The sequence below is a fragment of the Electrophorus electricus genome, chromosome 24 (assembly GCF_041902795.1).
Source record: "Electrophorus electricus isolate QZ-2024a chromosome 24, ASM4190279v1, whole genome shotgun sequence".
NCBI classification, from domain to species: Eukaryota; Metazoa; Chordata; class Actinopteri; order Gymnotiformes; family Gymnotidae; genus Electrophorus; species Electrophorus electricus.
In genome coordinates this window covers 8,806,165-8,825,211 of record NC_137520.1, presented here as the reverse complement: position 1 = coordinate 8,825,211, position 19,047 = coordinate 8,806,165, and the positions used below count along the sequence as shown (strand labels likewise).

The following is a 19,047-nucleotide window of genomic DNA, read 5'->3' as shown; positions in this document are numbered from 1 at the left end:
AAAAGGTCAAGTGGCTGAGTGTGACATGACTAGGGCAGGGAAATTTGAGGAGGCTGACACGAGAATCGCCCTCTTCAGACACATTTGAAGCATCCGTGAAATGTTATGGCCTTTGTGTCTTCCTCAGGTGCGAGTCCTGGGTAATATATTTTCTGTTCGTCTTCCTTGTGCAGTGAAGAGGGGCATTTGAATTCCTGTACAATGCATTCCACCATTTCATTAATCACCTCTGAACAGCAGATCTAACAGAAGCCTCGTTTAATCTCCTTAACTCCTTTTCAATTACAATCATATAAAACCACATTTAACCACTTCGGGTCCATGATCCATGTGGCACAGATGATCCAATTTATAACAATCCTGCTTATCTGTGCCTATATCTCTCTGTCTTCATCTTCTCACACCCTGTGGCTCAGTCCTGCCAGCCTGTTATTAGTTTTATTGTTTATTAATGGTGCTGCTAATGCTCACTGCTCATCTATATGCAGATTGAGCTCTACTCACTCCTCCCAACCCCCCCCCCCCCCCCCCCCCCAACGACAAACTGCTGTCTGTGCGAGAGGAGGGTCCAGGGGTCTGCCCCACGTTCGCTCCCTTTGCTCATAAAACATTCCTGCTCTCTTCCTTTCTCCAACAAGATTTACGGAGAAGCCGCTTTATAGAGGCGGTATTGGACCCACCGGCCTCTTTCACGTAGTGCCGACTTGATTGGAGACGGCGTGTGTGTATGTGTGTGTGTGTGTGTGTATGGGGAGGGGTTTTGCAAAAGGCTTCCTTTGTCTGTGTCGTCGCCGTCGAGGACGCGGAGAAGACAAAGCGCACGGCGGACGACCTTGGGAGCCGCTGTCTGCCCGGCGTGGCTGGGCATTAGCTTCCTCGCACTCCTCTCCCTTTAATTAGCGCTTTGGGCATAATGACCACGATATGTGGGAGGGGGAATGGGAAAAAAAACAAAAAAACTAAAATTTGAGGCATTCGGCACTTTGATTGATTTGCACACTACAGCTTTAACCTCAGAGTTAAAAGCAGATCTGGAGCTGACATTTACGGAATAGGTTTATTAGCCAGGTTAGCCTGCTAGCTGCGCTGCTGTATCTAGAGTAATAAATCTTCAAAAGCAGCAGGCTGGGTGTTTCAATTAGGAGCGCAAAGGGGGTAAAGTCTTTAAAAAATAATTAACTGAGGAGCAGGTCTATTTTTAACAGTGTACAGTAGGGAGCCCATACTTTCATCTTCTAAATGGGACTGGACTAAGACGCGGCTTGGCGATGAAGGAAAGAGCGAGAGAAGCGTGTGGGTGAGAAACCGGATGCATTCGACATGGCTTCTCGTGAAACCCCGCCCCCCCCCCCCCCCCGGAAATACAAATACCCGCATGTACACACTGGCCTGCAACTTCAATAGTTGGTTTCCACCTTGAACAAAAGTTGAAGGCTTCTTTGGCTCATTGCAGAAGCTAAAAAAAAAAAAAAAAAAAAAAAAAAAAAAAAAAAAAGGATACATCGCTCCCAGAGTGGCTTCAACCCAAGAAAGGACTTAACCCATGAAAGAGAATCCTGCGAGACCAAGTTGCCACCCGTTTACAAGCCCAGGATGTAAACAGGCTTTCATAAAGACAGCGAGTCGTGCTGTTGATGGCAAAAGGTTCCGCATGGGGACAGGCCGCCCAGGCTGGTGTCACCGTGGAAGCTTTCAAGGCAGAAGCCGGATCTGTGCCACAGCCATTTAAAGCTAATCCAGTTAGCAAGCTAACTCTTCCTGTCTGCCTCTTCTCTCATATCTCAGACTTGGCTGCTCTGATCTTCCTCTCCGCTGCTACCCCCCCCCCCCCGTCCAACGGCCACAGTTACTTAGGCTTAAAGCTAAAAGAAACCTACAGGCAAGTGCAATTAAACCTGATAAGTGGTGTATCCAGAGTGCATTATAAACATACAATGTAAAATCAATGATGGTTTCTCAACAAATACGCTCAATACTGTGTGGTTTGGTGTTAGGCGAGTGGGTTTTGCTCACTTGCTATAATATTGCATGCCTGAACAACTTAATTCACCTAAACAACAGTATTTATCAGAAATCTTTATAACATTAGTACTCCTTGCGTAAACAACAAGCAGTAGCCCAAAGCGTTTTGCTGCCCCCAGCTCTTCACTTCTCCTCTAGCACTCCCACCGTTCTCCTCTAGCTCACCTCTATTTTTCTTCTATGTCTCCCCTTACTCTCCCTCTCCTATTCACATATAGACTTCAGAAACTGCTGGGACGCAGACATTCCTCTAAAAATAGGGGAAACCAGAGTCTTTTAATTGGCTACCATGGAAACAGATCAAGAACAAAGCTTGAAACGAAGTGACTGTGAAGAAGGGAAAATCCAAGAGAAATGTTTTAAAAGCATGGCATGCAAAGTGATTTCTAATAAAGCACTCATCACAGAGTTGATTACATTACTAATTAAATACCAGCTGCACTGAACAATCAAATACCACAACAAAGTGAACTTAAAAGTAGCACTGATACCGTATTTGAGTTCTAAATAACCAACCTGTTTCAAGTCTCCCTCGTCAATTTGTTTGATTTCATGGTGACCATTGCTAAAACAAGAATGAATGCTTGTGGTGATGGGGTGCACCATGATTTGGGTGAACCTGTACAATGCTACACGCGCGTGCCTGGGTCAGACGCCCTCCTCCTTCCTCGCCTGCCAGCTTTCCATGCCTGAGAATCAATGGCCAGCAGGGAAAGTGGCACACCGACTGTATCATTTCCACACCAAAAAGGCAAAGGTATCGCTAAGGGAGGCATTACTCGACTAGGGCTCAACGTGAAAACAAACACACACACACACGGTCCGGCCTAGTGAGGATTAACATGGTGCAGACAGTGAGCTTGCACTGCAGAGTATTGATCGCACAGGAAAAACAGCCATGAAGAAGAAGGGAAAAATACCAGCACTGACAGGCACACGTGCGCACACAGTGTCCGGCAAGTGAGGCTGCCTGCCTGTAGAAGGGGTGTAGACGCAGTGGCTGAAAAGAATCACAGAAATTGCCAGAAGGACAAATCAGCAGATTAATATCGCTCTGTGTTTGGAATATTACAGCCCATTGTAAGCCACAGGCTTGGAGGGGGGGAGGGGAAAAAAAAAAAAAAAAAAGCATTCTATTATATGAAGACAGGCTATAATCGATAACCGTGCCCTTCATTGATCAGAGCGGGAGGGCTGGGGAGCTATTTCTGCCTGCCGTCCAGTCTCTGCAGCCGCTCCGCTGTCAGCCGCCGTGCGGCAAGCGCGCCCGGGCCGCCCTGAAACCAAATCTCCGCACTCAATTACTGCCACCGCGTGTCATTCTATACACGGCCGCTCGTCCCGCAGCGCCGGACAATAGGGAGAGGGGGAGGAGCATTGCCAGAGGGCGTCCCAGGCTCCTCGCGCTCCTCTTTCAGCTTCGCTGTGCGCTCGCTGACTCACACCGGAAAGGCCGTGTCAGCGGCGGCAGAAGCCCCAAGCGCTGGAGTGTGCCTGTGCACTTAAGCTTCGGCGAGCGGTGGAACTAGAAGAAAATTGCCATGCACCCCGCAGCAAGGCTAGCATTTTGCACGCTGTCTCTGCTATTTACATTGAAAGCTGTGGACAGGAAGATGCAAGCCATTTATGGACTAGGAATTATTTTTTGATACTGGAAAAAAGATTTTTTCTAGTTTGAGAGGGATAAGAAAATTTATTAATCATTTAATTCAAACTAGATAACTCAGAATAGCTTTGCACCTGTCTTTATGATGGAACACGCAAGATTATCACAGTTAATTGGGGCAGGATATAAAATCCTATTGAGTATTACTGAAGAACAATAAATCGAATAGCAATGAAAACCACAGGGAGGGAAAAAACTTAGAAGTAGGTCTCAGTGAGGTACATCAAGACAAAGGAGCTTAAGGGTCAGGCCATCTTTGAACACGTTTTAGCCAACAAAGCAGGTATAAATGAAACATTCCACGCTATTCAATAAATCAGGTTAATAGTTGCTGCAAGACTAAATATGTGGCCCACACGGCTTTGTGGGAGTGATGAACGTAAACGCTTCGACACGGCGCACGAAGGCCATGCCGCCACGCTAAGGCGACGTTGTGAGGACGTGTAAATGCAGGGGAAGGAATGTGCTATTTCGGCTCAAGGCCTCTCTTTGTGAAAGTGTGACAAGAGTTCGCCTCTCAGTGTTTCCAGCGAGACGCTGCTTTCATTCCCAAACACAGAATGTTTCCGTCTCTGCCGACAAAGCCTGCAGCCCGTACAATGCTGCTACCCTGTATTCTCTGTTCCTGACTCAATCAACCACTCAGTCATCCTTCACTGTGACTTGATGTGACTTTTTAGCAGTTATTGTAAATTTAGAGGACTGTAATGTTCCTTGTAATAAAGGTTTGCTTTCTTTTGAGGATGGTCATATATGGCTCCATTGGCCAAAGACCTAGGATATTTAAAAGCAGTTTTAAGCATTAAACCTAAAGTAAAATGCATCATTCACCAGCTAAAAGTGTGTCCACGTGGTCAGATCTCTCTCATCAATGATTTGCACACATCACCGGAGCGAGTTCTTTGCGAGATGAATTACAGATGGTTGATGCTCAGTATTAAAGCTCACGTGGATCTCTTGACTAGCCATGCCCCGTGTCTCGATGAGACGGCAGGCACTAAGTGGTGTCTTCTCAGCAAAAGTGATGCACCTCTGCTACTTCCTGAACCAAAGCTGAGGCTGAGCTTCCTCCACTCACCCTCTCAGCAGGAGACACGCTAGCGCACACTCTCCCTTTTTCTCTCGAGGACAGTTCTGTCCTACTCTCATAGGTATATACTTTAGTTCACACTTCAATTGAAAAACCATCCTCGCTCGCAGCATGTGGGTAGATAGTTCTTCGGGGAATTCTTAAACACAGAAGATGTGTGCTTTTACAGAGGAGAACTTCAGAAGAAAATGCTAAACAAACAGCCTTACTCCACATCTCTCTCTCTCTCTCCCTCCCCCCCCACTCAAAGGCACAACTGTGATCAACAGGCATCTGATCCAGACTCCAGCTGAGACGAGACAAACACAGAAATCCTGGTATTGTGCAGATCAAGCATTAGATGCGTTTTTCCCCCCCAAGAGACTGACACAGCAGTGATGGCGAACAGTGGATGTTCTTGATATTTGCTTTTCACAGCACATCCCCTCTGATTTCTTTTCACACAGCTAGTCAGAGGACCTTGGTAGAAGACCGGCACATACAAATCAACGAGACGTTTTGTCAAATGGAAGGTGTTTTTATTCTGTCTAGCACAAAATCCAATCAACTGCCCTGTTTGTCGGTGCCACGCATACCGCAAAAAGCCTCAGTCTGCAATGTAGTGAAAAACCCCTGCTTTGAGCCAGATGCCCTGAAAGATGCCCTCGCTTTCTGGCTGCAGTAATGGCTTTATTCAGGTCAGTGGCGAGGAGTGGGGCTGTGGTCCGGCAGCTGCTGACCTCTGCCTCCGAACACTGTTCTCTCAGCGAATCCTTCTCAGCCAATCTCTGCCCTCTCTCAGTGACCTCAGCTTAGTGAGCACCATCCTGCCTGTCTCATCCAGCCTCGCCTTATTGTGAACGGGATAAAAACGGCTTTGATAAGTCCCGGCTCTCGGTGCTGGCCGACACTGGTGACCGTGAGCAAGAGTGCATGAAGGTGGAATAACCCGGGTGGGTTATACTGAGTATGACACAAAATAAACGATCGTGAGGTAAGGAGAATCCTTCCTTTTGTCCTGTCGCACCGTGGAACAGACACCATGGCATTAGTTCCGGGAGGAGATAATTCCGAGAGTCCGACAGACATGCTCCAAGATTGCTGTGGATGACGATGCAGCGCTTTCCCTTTAATCCGTTCAATCGTAACTTCCCTCTCATTAGACCACCTCTCCTGGGCTGATCCTTCCTCTCCGGCATAAGAGGTCCATGTGTAAAGAAGATCCAGACCCCCACTGGGTCGCAATGTGGAACCCCCGCTTGGGTCATGAGGCATAGCTGGAGCACTGAGCGACAGCGGCGATGGACTACAGGACGAGGGTGGGCTGGGCCTCCTCGCCAGCAGCCCTAAGAGGGTGGGCCAGGGTGATCGGTGTTCCGCTGGCTGAGCCTTATGCACAAGGCACCGCAGGCAGCACCAGCCGAGTGCAGAACAAGAGGACAACAGGGAACCTGTATGTCACATCCTATATACCCCCTTGGGTCTCAGCGCATGCTGGCTGAGAGGAAACGAGCCATGAAAAGACAGGAAATTACATGGCGGGGAACGGGTCGTCACTGTGCTTAAGCGCGTCTCATTGGTTAACTCAGTGCTGGCATGGGCTGGGAAGTAAACAATTTTTTTTTTTTTTTTAAATGCTGGTTTTCTTCCCCACCAAAACAAAGCCAAAGGCTTGGGGAGTTCTGTGTGGCGACAGTATAGCAATGAGGATAATGAGGCAATCTAGCGAAGCACAGTGTGACTATTTTAATTACAACTACTGCCAAATACGACAACATAAGGGAAAAAGTGCCCCTAAAAAAACACTTTCACCTCTGATTAGCAAGCTGTGGTAAGCCGCTCAGAGAAGATCTCGGAAAAATCCCAAATGTGTTTACGACCCTCCGAATCAGACGCCAGGCTTCACAGTAATTTGCAGAGAAGTGCGTAGGGTGGTACAGGCCCTCTGAGAGGCAGAATGGAACATTCACCAGAATGCAGATGAACGAGACAAAGAACAATGAGCGAAGGGACAGAGAAAGAGAGAGAGGGTGGAGCACGCAGAGAAAGAGAGGAGCGAGGGGACAGGACCGGAGCGAGCGGAGGGAAAGGCAGCGAAGGTGGGGGAGAGAGAAAGAGAGAGCACATAAGATGGACAGAGCAAGGGAAGGGGAGAGAGAGTGGATGCCTCACAGCTTGGCTCTCGGGGGGAGGATTATGGCTCAGGAAGCCGTTCCTCCTTCTGGACAGGCTGGTGCAGGGGTTAGAAAAGTGATTTTATTTTGGAAGGCTTTATCCTCTCATGAAGCTCTGGCAGAAGGCAACACATGATAAAGAGGGTTTTAAAGCCCTTAACCCTTTATTCGCTGAGATGGACTGTGTACTCTCTCTAATATTTCCTTACACACCTATTTAAACAAGACAACTGCAATACAGGTGGAAATTATGCTCTGCTGAAAAATGAAGAGTGAGGGGATTAGTGCTGCGTCAAATAAAAGGACAGATCAGAGCCTATCAAACAGAGGACCGGACACAAAGAAGGTATATGTGCGTAAAATGTAAGAAAGGAAGACAGACAGATCAATAGATTGATGGATAGACAGAGAGACAAGGGGTGGGGGGGGGGTGCTCTGTGAAAAAGTGTACTGTTTGTCCCATTGCATCTGGGATATGCACAGTTCCAGATGCATATCCCCGTCTAACACTGATTAACACAACAAATCACAGCTCAGTGTGGTCCCTGCCCACTCTGTACAGAATGAGCTTAGCCATAAAACAGGAAGGACAAGTAAAATTGTGACAAACTGTGTTTGTGCGTGTGGTGCACTTATTAAACACACACACACACACACACACACACACACATATATACTCGCACGCACACCCCCCAACCAATATACTGTATATGTAGCCCAACAGTCATGCTCAAACATATGTACAACAGTACATAAATGTTAAAACGAAATTAAAGCTGATTTTCATTCACAGATCTGACATCTATCTGATGCTTTCATCAATGTCTAACTATCGATTTCAATCATTTTATATATCATATTACAAAACAAGACTAGACAAGACAGAGGGGCTAATGGCATTAAGTTGTCCAATGTGGTTATGCTATCTGTGGAACCAGGCTATCCAAAGAGGGGCCAAACTTCTATTTTTTTTGGGAGAAGGAAATTCACTATTTTGCCAATTTAAAGAGGATTCTTTAGTGAGCAGTGTATTTACAGAAATGATTACGATTTTTTAATGTAAGGTTTAGGCACTTTGAATTGCTTAAGGAAAAAAACAACAACAACAACAACAACATCATTTTGGATAATTGTATACACGTATGAACTGTTACAACGTGCAATTAAAAGTTGCCATTTATAAAAATCGTAAACAGGAAGACTGAAACAAACACTTGAATATTAAACAGACCCAGGCCTAAACGTGTTCAACATTCCTGGAAAACGGGGTAAACATGGAACATGGAAAAAACATGGAAACCGTATATAACTAGGGGGGCCAGAGGTGTTCCGCAAAGGTGTCGCTCTTGTGCATAAGCTACCAATGCGGCTGAGCAACCAAATCTGCCTTACATATTTGATCAGAAAGACAGCAGTATCCTACTTTATGCATGCCCATGTCCACCAACACAATAACCTAACAGGCTACATGGGAGTCGCCAGGGCAATCCCGTCACCATGTTTACCGTGATAACGCAAAGGAAATATTCTACAAAATTATAGGTTATCATTACCAACAGCGGAAAATTGATAAGGTTTGTCATTAACCGTTCCCAAACATATTTAATAGAAAAAAACGAGGTTAACCGGCTACAAGCTGCCGACGTGCGCGCTGGGCTGTGAAGGGTTCTTACCCACAAAATTATATTTTACAGTTAGGAGGGACAGCATAATCAGAACACAGCCATCGGGCTATTAGACAGCAAACACAACAGCTTAGTCATTGCAACACTTACCTTTCCTTCTGGTCGTTATTTTCAAACGTGTTAGTGAGCGCTATCCGGAGCGTCCAGCCCTCGCCTGACCGTTTCTCTGACGTTTTAATATTTCACCAAAATCCAGCTACAGCGGCGAGAGCCGTCGCGCGACTCTCACTGGCAACCAGCCCCGAAGATGGAGGCGGGGCCACGCACGACGTCACACCTCGTGCTACGGACCGGAGTTCACCGTGTGGTACCAAACGACCACAAGCGCTCGTGGTTTGCGGTCTCTCGCTCCCCGTGTCCGTCTCGCTAGTCATTTTTCAAATGTATTTTATAGTTCCAATTTAGTCGATAGTATCTTATCGTTGTTTTTACGTTCGCCTGTTTGCACTATGCAATCGCCAGTATTGCGTTAGTTTAACCAAAAGTGTAGCCTGATCTGTAGTACACCTCTGCCGTGCCCTCGTCGTACTCTTTCGTTATTCAGTTATCTGTGAGGTGTTTAGGATCTTAAATTATTAACAAAGATAACAAACAAAGAAAAAAGAAAAGAGGAAAAAACATATTTAAAACAGGTTCAAATGATATGAAATGCATTAAACTTTTTTTCTGGATAAGGAGTACACTAGTTACTGGGGCATGGAGGGTTAGTTGTACAGTGAGATTTTTTTTTTGTCTTCCAGACCAAGAATGTCATTTAAGCCACTGAGTGTACTGCATAGTAGTATACACGAGCAAACCTGCAGTCAGAAGCGCACACACAAACAGAGAGAAAGAGTTTGATTTACCTACAAATCTCACTAGATAAAACAAGTATTTAAAGAAAAAAAAAAGATAAATCACTTTAGTCTTGTCACAGAACCTGAAGAGTGCCCCGACAGTGGGCATCGGGACCAAAAAAAAAACAAACAAAAAAAAACTTTAATCAAATCTTAATTGAAACTATTTAAATACATACATTTTATTTTCTTTAAATTGGCTTATCTTACTATTTTAATAATTTAGCTTTCCTTTTAATGTACATTTCCTTTTTAAATTAATTTTTATTTCATTATTTAATGTGTTTTCTATATAAATTAACTAACTAATTTTACTTAAATTGTTTTATGTAACTTTTTTTGAGGCAATAGCTCTTGGGATATAACAAAATGTATTGTTTAAATTCTTATATTCTGTGGAAATACCTGTGAATTGCCACTGTGTATGAAAAGCACTACAAATAAACATGCCTTGTTTTCATCAGTGTGTGCACTTTTGGTTACTGTGTTTGAGTAGTCCTTTGTATGTGATGCTTCTCAAATGAGGACCTTGCAACCTATGCTCATACTACAAATCGCAAAAGAAATATCAATACCCACTACAGCTAAGTGCTCCTATAACAATCATACAAGAGAACAGCAAGAATAAAAACTTTAGTTTTAACTTGACAACGCACGACCATCATTACCGCACTCATCTCTCAACCATTTACATGACTAAAAGAATTGTGTGGGAAATGTGCCACCTACAGGCAAAATGGAGCAACACAGCCTTTAAAAAAAAACAAAAAAACTCGGCTATTGTAAGCCTCTCAAAGGTACTTTTGTTACTACAGTCAAACTATCCTTGCTTATTTACTCCACCTTTATAGTACATTTTGAATAGCTTGGTGGTGGAGGGGGGGGGGGTTACGATGGAAAACAGTGGTCAGTCTCAGATGCCTTTAGCATGACCTTTGTGATACATATTTTTCCTACTATAACAGAAAACTCTTACTAAAAGATTACAGCAGTTCTCGCTATATGCTACTGTCTCACTGGCGTATGCAGCTCTAAAACCAGGCAAAGACATGTATGAAATTACCTCCTACGTAGCCTTGTGACCTGCAAAACATATGGCAAACATCAGAAATTTGCAGCTTTTATTAAAAGAAACCCCCCCCCCAAAGAACAAATACTGAAATGCTGATTAAAACGTTGTGTTCAGAAATAAACCAGACAGAAGAAATTAGTTTTGATCACTTTCAAACTTTCCTGACAGTACGCACACACAAAAACCTCCAGCCAGTTAATTGAACAAACGGTGGCACAAGCCTGTATATCTCATTTTCTCTCCGTTTCCTCATTTCTCTCTCTTAAGTCTACGCCCCCACCGCGCGTGCACACACACACACACACACACACACACGCACGCACACCCCACCCCCGCTCGATCAGGGCCTTATCTGCGGCCTCGCTATAAACTCCAATTATAACTGCCCTGCCATCACCCTTTTGCTCATCCCTTACCCAAAACGAGAGAGAGAGAAAGAAATGAGTTTCCTTAGGAGGAGATACAGTAAATGGGAAAAGAGGCCATAAATGAAAATGAACTACCCCTCCCCCCTCCCCCCAGTCCTCTGGTAGGAACTGGAGTCTGCAGTCTACAGGAAGGATGCAGCCAATTTCCTCCTTTATTGAATTGAGCTGGATGCAAACGTCCTGCAATGCTAGCCAGCCTGCACGAGAACATCCTCCTCGCTTACATTCTGCGCTGCATCGGCCTGCCTCCGTTTGTCTTTTGTTCGTAACCCCCCCTCCCCCTGCCTGTTTCGCTTCCTCTGAGGTTGCGCGTATATACCCTCCCTGTGCCTCTCGCCCTTAGCCCAGCAACCCCTGTGCTACGGAGCAATCCCAGGGCACCTGGTACCGAGGGGAGCACTCCTCTCCTGCAGCTGCATAGGACCCCAACCCCAGGCTCCTCCGCCATTACTGCCTGGGCCCCTTCTCTATTCTTGCCTGCTCTGTCGCTTCTACAGCACGCATACAGCAAAAACTCTGTACAAGAAAAACATTTTCATTTAAATTTAAAACAGCTATTTTTTTTCCCCCCAGCCATTGCGCCTCCAGACTTGAGAGATGTTTTCCAAACAATAAATGCGAGCGTAGTGTAACAACTGACACGCCTGCTTTAACGTCCGTGGCGAGTAATTACGACTCTGCCTTGGATTTCATGGATTTAATGTGTAATAAAACAACAGCATTGCAGCGTGGGAGAGCAGGGCACATGTCTCCACGCATGCACCTGCGTCCGCGTGTGTGTAGGGACAGGGGTGTGGAGTCGTCACGTTGGGTTTGCTTTCTGCGGTAAATTGTCACTCTGTTGGTTTCCTCACACCTCAGCTAATTAGCCTGCTACTCAGAGAGATGCTTAATTAGAAAAGAGCTAACCCTGATTCTCGAGTTATCGTAACACACACACACACACACACACACACACACACACACACACACACGCTCACCTAACCACCCACACGTGTCAAATTGACAGGTACAGAAGATTGCCTGCTACTGTACACCAACAGAGGGCAGTTGGAAATAAGCAACTAGGAGAAGCGTAAAATAACGATTAAAAGTCCCCGCTGCAGGACTTGGTGCCCTTCTGAAAATGCACCCTGAACAGTAGTATCTACACACTAACAAGACTGCAACTTGTTACACTAGCCAGTCAGCAGCCTGGCCTGCCCTAACGATGTATAGGGTCAAAAGTCTAAGTTAAACAGGCATTGAAGAGAATCATTATTCAGTTGGTTGATAGAATACTACTAATTTTCCTGCAACAAAAGGCTTTCTTGAAGTAGAAGGCAATGAAGTTAGGAAAGTGGTTTTGGACTCTGCTAAAGAGAACTGCTCTTCCACCATGAGAAGTATCTCCTGAAACTAGATAGATACTTATGGTGACCCTCTTACCATAAGCACAGTGCATCTCCCAAAATAAATTCAAATAGCAAGGTGCATGGAGGGAGCAGTACCTATAACATACCTGCTATCACATCAGTAGTCTCTAAGATATGGCAGAACAGCTCGCTTCTTAGCCAAAGACTTCAACAGCGATTAACATGACGCCTTCAACAGCGATCAACAGGCGGAATCCTGCAGCAACCCCCACACCGTGCGAATCGACAGATCAGCCACAGCTGATCGGCACAGCCCGCACAGGCAGCGTACGGGCTGGCGAAAAAGGCGGCGTGTGCGGTCGACTGGAGCGGTCGTGCCTACCTGGTCGCCGTTGGTCAGGCACCGTAGCTTCATCTGTTTCAGGTAGGTGGTGGTCAGCGGCATGTTGTAGTCGATGAGGGCAGGGACCAGGGAGGCCGGCCGCTCGCTCTCTGGAGGGAGAGCACAGAAGGGGGTGCAATCACCACAGGTGCACACGGTAGACGCACTGACAAGTTGACTTGCACTCCTCCTGGCTGCGATTGGCATGCATGCAAGGTTGTTCATCCTTGCCAACATTCTCAGAAGTCAAGCTTTTTAAACAGGGAATAAACGCTTCTCTAATTTTGCTGTAAATGCGCTGGAATATACGGAATAAGGCTGCGTGAGTGCATGCCTGTGTAGCCGTGAACTTTGGTGGCCTTTCTCTGTCACCACTAGAGGGCAGTAAATTAAGGGCTTCGTGGTGCATGCGGCTCCAATTAGTCTAGAATGCGCATGGCTCTTTGTCCGATTAAGAATGCTTCATTTCCAGTGTCCTAATTATAATAACATTCATATGCAACACCCACATATGCAAAGATATTAAGCAGACATTCAGAGAAATTCAGACTGCTCCCTCGCACCCAGTGAAAGCAGTATTTTTGTTGTTTACTTTTGTCTGGTGTCCTGTGCTTAAAATGGACAGGCATGGACAGACTTTAAGAACAAAGATGACTGGCAATTTTAATGACTAATAATAAGGACAATGGATTTCTTGTTGGACGTGTGCGTGTGTATATGTGAGGGGTGGGGGTGATCATGCTTTTGTGTGGGTTTGGGGGCGTGAATGGATGTGACCACTCAAAGATGTTTCATTTAACACCGCGATAAACCAACAAAGCCCCCCCGCACATCATTATAACAAGGGCTATGATTGTATTAGGTGATCCTCAAACACACGTAATGACCAGTGACAATTTGCCATATATTTATATTGTATTTAGAATGAAAATGATTTTTTTAGCAGGACATTTAGAACTCTAACCATGACTTTATGTGTCACTCTTCTCTGTTATGTGCAACACTTCTCATTTATAGATTTTTTTTAGCTTTAAGTAAATGGAGCCATGAAAAAACCAATTACCTGCTTGTAATTTCACACTCCTACACACATATACACACACACACGCACACACGGACTCACGCACTTTATCAGTAATCAATGAGCACCCATACGTTTGTTTACTGAGTGCTATTGACCATTCTCCTCATATTCTCACTGTCTATGGATTTACTAGAACAAGCATAACACTCCTTAGGAAATGCAGCCAACCAGGACTCTTTGGCTAGAATTTCTGGAATGTTCTTACAAATAACTAAAATTTTACATTTTTTGATACGATAACCTTTTCACCTTCAGTAAAAATAAAACCCACTTGACTGCATATGTCGGCGAGAGAGGTTCTAAAAAGAGCTTGCGAAAGTGCCAACACCAGCCACAGACTGAGAGTCAATTTAAAAAAAAAAAAGTGTGTGTGCAGTAATTAATCACTTTTAATAATTTAGCACTGAACTTTTGCGTGGGAAGCTAGAGCTAAAAAGAGAGAGAAGAGGACGGGGGTGATGAGGGGGTTTATGGACCCCCATGGGGTAAGAAGCCAATTAGCTGCTCTCTTCATGAGCGACACCCAATGCTGTCCCTACGCTGCCACAGGACCCATGACAGATCAGGCCTGGGAGGTGTTCCCTTTGTGTGTGTGTGTGTGTGTGTGTGTGTTTATCATCTCACAGCAAGGAGACGGTCTGGGGGCAGTTGTTCCTGACGGTAATTGGTTCCTGTACCTGCTGTTGGATTTGGGGATTTTAGAACCCAAACATGAAAACATTGCTCGACGCCACGGCCCATGATGGACCTTTTGTTCTAATTTTCGTTCGCCATCCCAGACATCATCTCCCCGTCCGGCTCCTCCCCCACAGCACAGCGCTCGCCTTCTCCTTCCCCATCCGGAACCTTCCTCTCCCCCAGTCGCTCCCTGTTATTCCCTCTCTGTCCATCTCTGCAGAGATGATATGGTGTCCTTGGAGTTTTTTTGGCAAAAGGATTGTAATTGGGCTAATTGCAGTGTGGAGTGAGACAGGCAGACCATGCTGCTGATCAGAGCCTAATGAATATCTGCGTTGAGGATGTGTATGTGTGTGCTGGAGGGGGTTCGTTAGCCTGAGGGTGAGCAGGCAGTGCAGGGATGGGGGGGGGGGTAGTCTGAATAGGGTCTGGATGAACAGCGAGAGTCAGAGGGTAGGAGGGGCAGGGGAGTGTTTTGGGAAGACAAAAGAGTCCCTTTGACTCACCGGGACTATCAATGTCTTTAGTGTCAATCAATTAACTCTATAAAGCCCATACATATTTGGATGGTCATTTGGTCTCATATTAATCAGTCCAGTAGCTTCACCAGTGTGCCTAATATGAGACTACAGGAGCTCACGGTTAAACACCCACTGAATTCCGGACTACTCAAGTTTGCGGTTAAACCTGTGCCGCATCGGGCAAACGCCAAGCACCGCTGCGATGAGGTCCAACGTTAAATGTCAGTGGTGTAGTTTCACGTCAAACGTGATTACTGTGTAGTTTAATAGGAAGCGGCAGCCTAACGTTAATGGCAGCTGAACTGCAGGCGTGTGCGGAGCAGCGGAGCGCTGGTGGGCGCCTGTCCTACCCCTGCTGTCCGTCCCACTCCAGCTGACATGCATTCTCTTCTGGCACTCGCCGCAGCTCATCAGGAATCGGGTCACTGCCTCTCTGGGCAGAAACGCATACGTCTCCGCTATCTAAGACACACGCGCGCACACACACACAAAGGGGGAGAGAGAGAGAGAGAGAGATCATAGCTGTTATTTAACATTTCCACACAACAGTGGGCTCAGCGGTTGGGATGGGTGTACGTGCTGCTCTTCGGAGAGCTCCATCACTGCCGCCGTCGCTGCGCCACGTCGCACTGTGTCTCCCTGCTCTCGCTGCGTTCGTCACTCCGTTGCTGCTGCTGGATTTCATGGTGGAGGAGACTCAAGGACCTGTGCTCCACTGCAGGAGCGGAACGCCGCGATGGCAGGCCCTGCTGTGGGCCCCTGTCCCACGGGGGGAGGGGTAGCTGGTCCTGTCCACCTTTCTAGGGGTGGGGCTCTTGGCGGCTGGCCACGCCTCCCGCGCCTCGTCACATGAGCCTCTCTCTTGGCTGGTTGTCAGAGTCCTGTCTCGATCCATCTGCCTGTGGCCTTCCTGATCTCAGTGGAGACCTGCACACTGAGCAGGGCCAGAGGTGATCTGTGGCTAGTGCTGGCTATTAGGAATGTGGTGCATTTGGATGTGTGTGTGTGTGCGCGCGTGGGTTTGGGGGCGGTCTGTGTTATTAAAAGAGAAAGGTGTGACAGTGAAATGTCAGATGCAGCCCTTGGTGACAGACTCCCTGTCAATCAGACACAAAAACCAGCAGGATATCGGGGCATGCATGCATGCACACACACACACACGCACGCACACACGCGCGCCCGCCTGCACACACCCGAGCACGCACACGCACACACTCCCTGAACAAAGGTAGTTTATCAGTAGAGGAGAGCATCCAATCTAAATTTAAATGTCATTAATTCAGGGGGAAGGTAAATGAAGTGCTAATCAGACTCTTAAATCAGTGAGCAGCAGTGAGAGAGGCAGAAGAGACCCCCCCCCACGCACCCCCCCCCCCCCACACCCACCCAGTGTCCCAGACCTGCAGCTCTAACCTACGCAATACCTTTGTTTGGAAACAAAACAACAACAACAACAACAACATTATTTAGTGTTGCATCACGGGATCTGCGAGTAAGTTGCATGATTGCACCTGTCCTCTGCCACTAGCCCTGCTCTCCCTGTGTAGAACCATCTTGTCTCTCTCTCTGCTTAAATTGCCTGGCCTGCACTTGTTTGAGAGAGAGAGAGAGAGAGAGAGAGAGAGAGAGAGAGAGAGAGAGAGAGACAGGTAGATGGAGAGGAGGAGAAGGGGAAGAAAATGCAAACCCACAGTGAATATCCACACTATCCCCTGAGGCTCTGACAAACAAACATAATGTGACCATGGTACCACAGCAGGAGGCAAGCGTTTCTGTGTGCACGCGCGCACGTGCGTGTGTGTGTGTGTGTGTGTATGCCGATGTGAGCATGTGCGTGTGCATGTGCGTGGGTGTGTGTGCATGTTTATTAAGAAGCCAGTAGATGAACAAGAATTCCACACAACTCCACGTCCACATCCCCCATGTAGGTGCTTACATGACCCATGCTGTCGAAACACCGCAAGCCACTGCCCCCCCCCCCAAAAAAAAACTCCCACCCCCGGATGTGTCTCCCAGCACCGCGCACAGAGCTGCAGGCAGAGCTGGGTGGCTCCCCATGCCTAGGGAGGTCCTGCCCGGCAGAGCGGCTCGTTGCCCAGAGCCCTGCCCACGCCAGCCTCTGGATCACTGCCACAGCCCGACAGCCGGCAAGCACAAATAGAACAAACAATCCCAGCTGCGCGTTTGTGGACGGTGCGTGCGTGTGCGCATGGGTGCATGCGCGCATGTCGGTGTGTATGCTTGCACGCACGCATACACCCATGCGCACACGCATGTTAGACGTGGAAACAGGCATAAATTATACATAAGTCAGAAAAACACAAGCACACACACACAATTTACATGCGACAATTTATACATCTGTTAGAGCACCACTGAATGCCAAGCGCAAAGGTGTTGAAGTGTTGATGCAGCCACGCCATCATGGTTTACATGCAGTACACCCTATGGCCAACAGAGGGCGTACTCAAAGGCTGAGCTTGACCGATTTGGACTGGAGGCAAAACTTTCTTCCACACATATGGAGGGAAAAAGCCACATCGTCACCTTCTGCAATGCATCAACGTGCCGTAGCTGTAGAGACGAGACCTGCTTCTCCGACAGAAACACTGTGATGATAAGAAATCAATCTGAGTCAACAAGTGGCAAAACATAAAAGAATGTCATCAGCGCCAGCAGCCGGGGGTCTGAAGTTCATACATTAATCATACGCGGTGCAATCAGACTAATCAACAAGGGTGTCGGAGGCAGAGGGAGAACAAGAGACAGAAAAGACAATGACAGAAGAAGAGAAAACAACTTAATGAATGGGAGAGTAGAGAGATGGAGTGAGAGGGGAAAAAAAAGAGAGAGAGAGAGAGAGACCTACCGCTTTATAGGTTTTCTTCTGGCCAGCATGCTTGGGGGCTTTGGCTGGGTCAGTGCTGATCTCTACATGCATGGCGTAGATGATGTCATAGAAGTCCTCCACCACGGCCACTCTCTTCAGAAAGGAGCCGTCCTGCCCAGAGGTGCCATCCACACACTGCTACAGAGAGAGAGCGCGCCTTACACACTCTACCAAATATATACAGTACCACATGTTCATCCAACCACACAGTGGGCCAGAGAAAGTGGTAGCAAAAACACTTGGAAACCATCTTAAAGAGCCTCTCCTGTCACTGACTGAACACATTTCTCTTAACCCAAATTACATATTTACAAGTTATTTGCAAGAAAAAAAAAACCCTTAATGAGGACCTATGAATATGCAAATAGACCCCACCTCTATCTTACATGCAGCTCCAGCTACCCTTCGTTTAAATCTGCTTGTCTTCTGCACTGATAGTTACTGTACACTACACAAGTGGTAATAACAGTGCAATTCAGTCATTCACGCTTAAACCAGAAACTGAATTCTACAGGGTTGCCTATAAGTCCATGTACCAGAATGGTAATGAATTTGATGCATCGCTCCTACAAACTTAACAAATGTAACAGTCATAGATAACAGGAGCCTCCGGCTTGACTATGTTATCAAACATTAGACAACCTCGCTCGCGATTGCCAGCTCTGACAAGTAAACTACCATGTAAAGATAAACATCAAGATGTGCCGTCAGGGAGAAACGCTTTGATCACCATAGAAAGTCTAGCAAAAGGCCTCTAATTCATAACTAATATCCAGTATATACAGTAGACTGTGTACAGCTGTATGTGTACATTTTAAAAGAATAAGAGAATATATGCTTTTGAAAGAAACAAAAAAAAAAAAAAAAAAAAAAAAGCAACCTCATATCTAGGTTGTATGACACATAATTAGCTGTTGTGCATGGATGGCTTTCCAAAATGGCGCTAATGCTGGCTCCTTCTTGACCACAGATTATGCAAAGGACCACATGTAGGAGAAGTCCGCCTTCAGAGATTTCTGCCAGAAAGCAGCTTTCTCCACAGGCCATATGCTCTTGATTTAGCTAACCATAGCTTGAACAGGACTTTTATTGTGACATGCTTCCTTTGTGAAAATCTCCGAAAGCATGTGAAGTGATGTCAGACTTGCAATAAATATAGCCATCATTTAATTCAGCTGCTTAGGA

At 46.4% G+C, this 19,047-nt stretch overlaps 1 protein-coding gene across 3 annotated transcripts in view; it reads right to left on the bottom strand.

The window, feature by feature from the left end:
- nol4lb (nucleolar protein 4-like b) overlaps positions 1–19,047 on the bottom strand; it is a 64,505-nt gene that overhangs the window by 36,592 nt on the left and 8,866 nt on the right. Inside the window, exons 2-4 of one of the 3 annotated variants that reach the window (XM_027006980.3) lie at positions 17,842–18,000; positions 15,323–15,434; positions 12,690–12,799 (exon numbers count right to left, since the gene is read on the bottom strand). In XM_027006980.3, coding sequence (XP_026862781.2) covers positions 12,690–12,799; positions 15,323–15,434; positions 17,842–18,000 — 381 coding nt within the window. Of the gene's footprint in view, positions 1–8,706; positions 8,854–12,689; positions 12,800–15,322; positions 15,435–17,841; positions 18,001–19,047 lie in introns of those variants that run through there. The other 2 variants (XM_027006982.3, XM_081706961.1) reach the window with 2 other exon arrangements.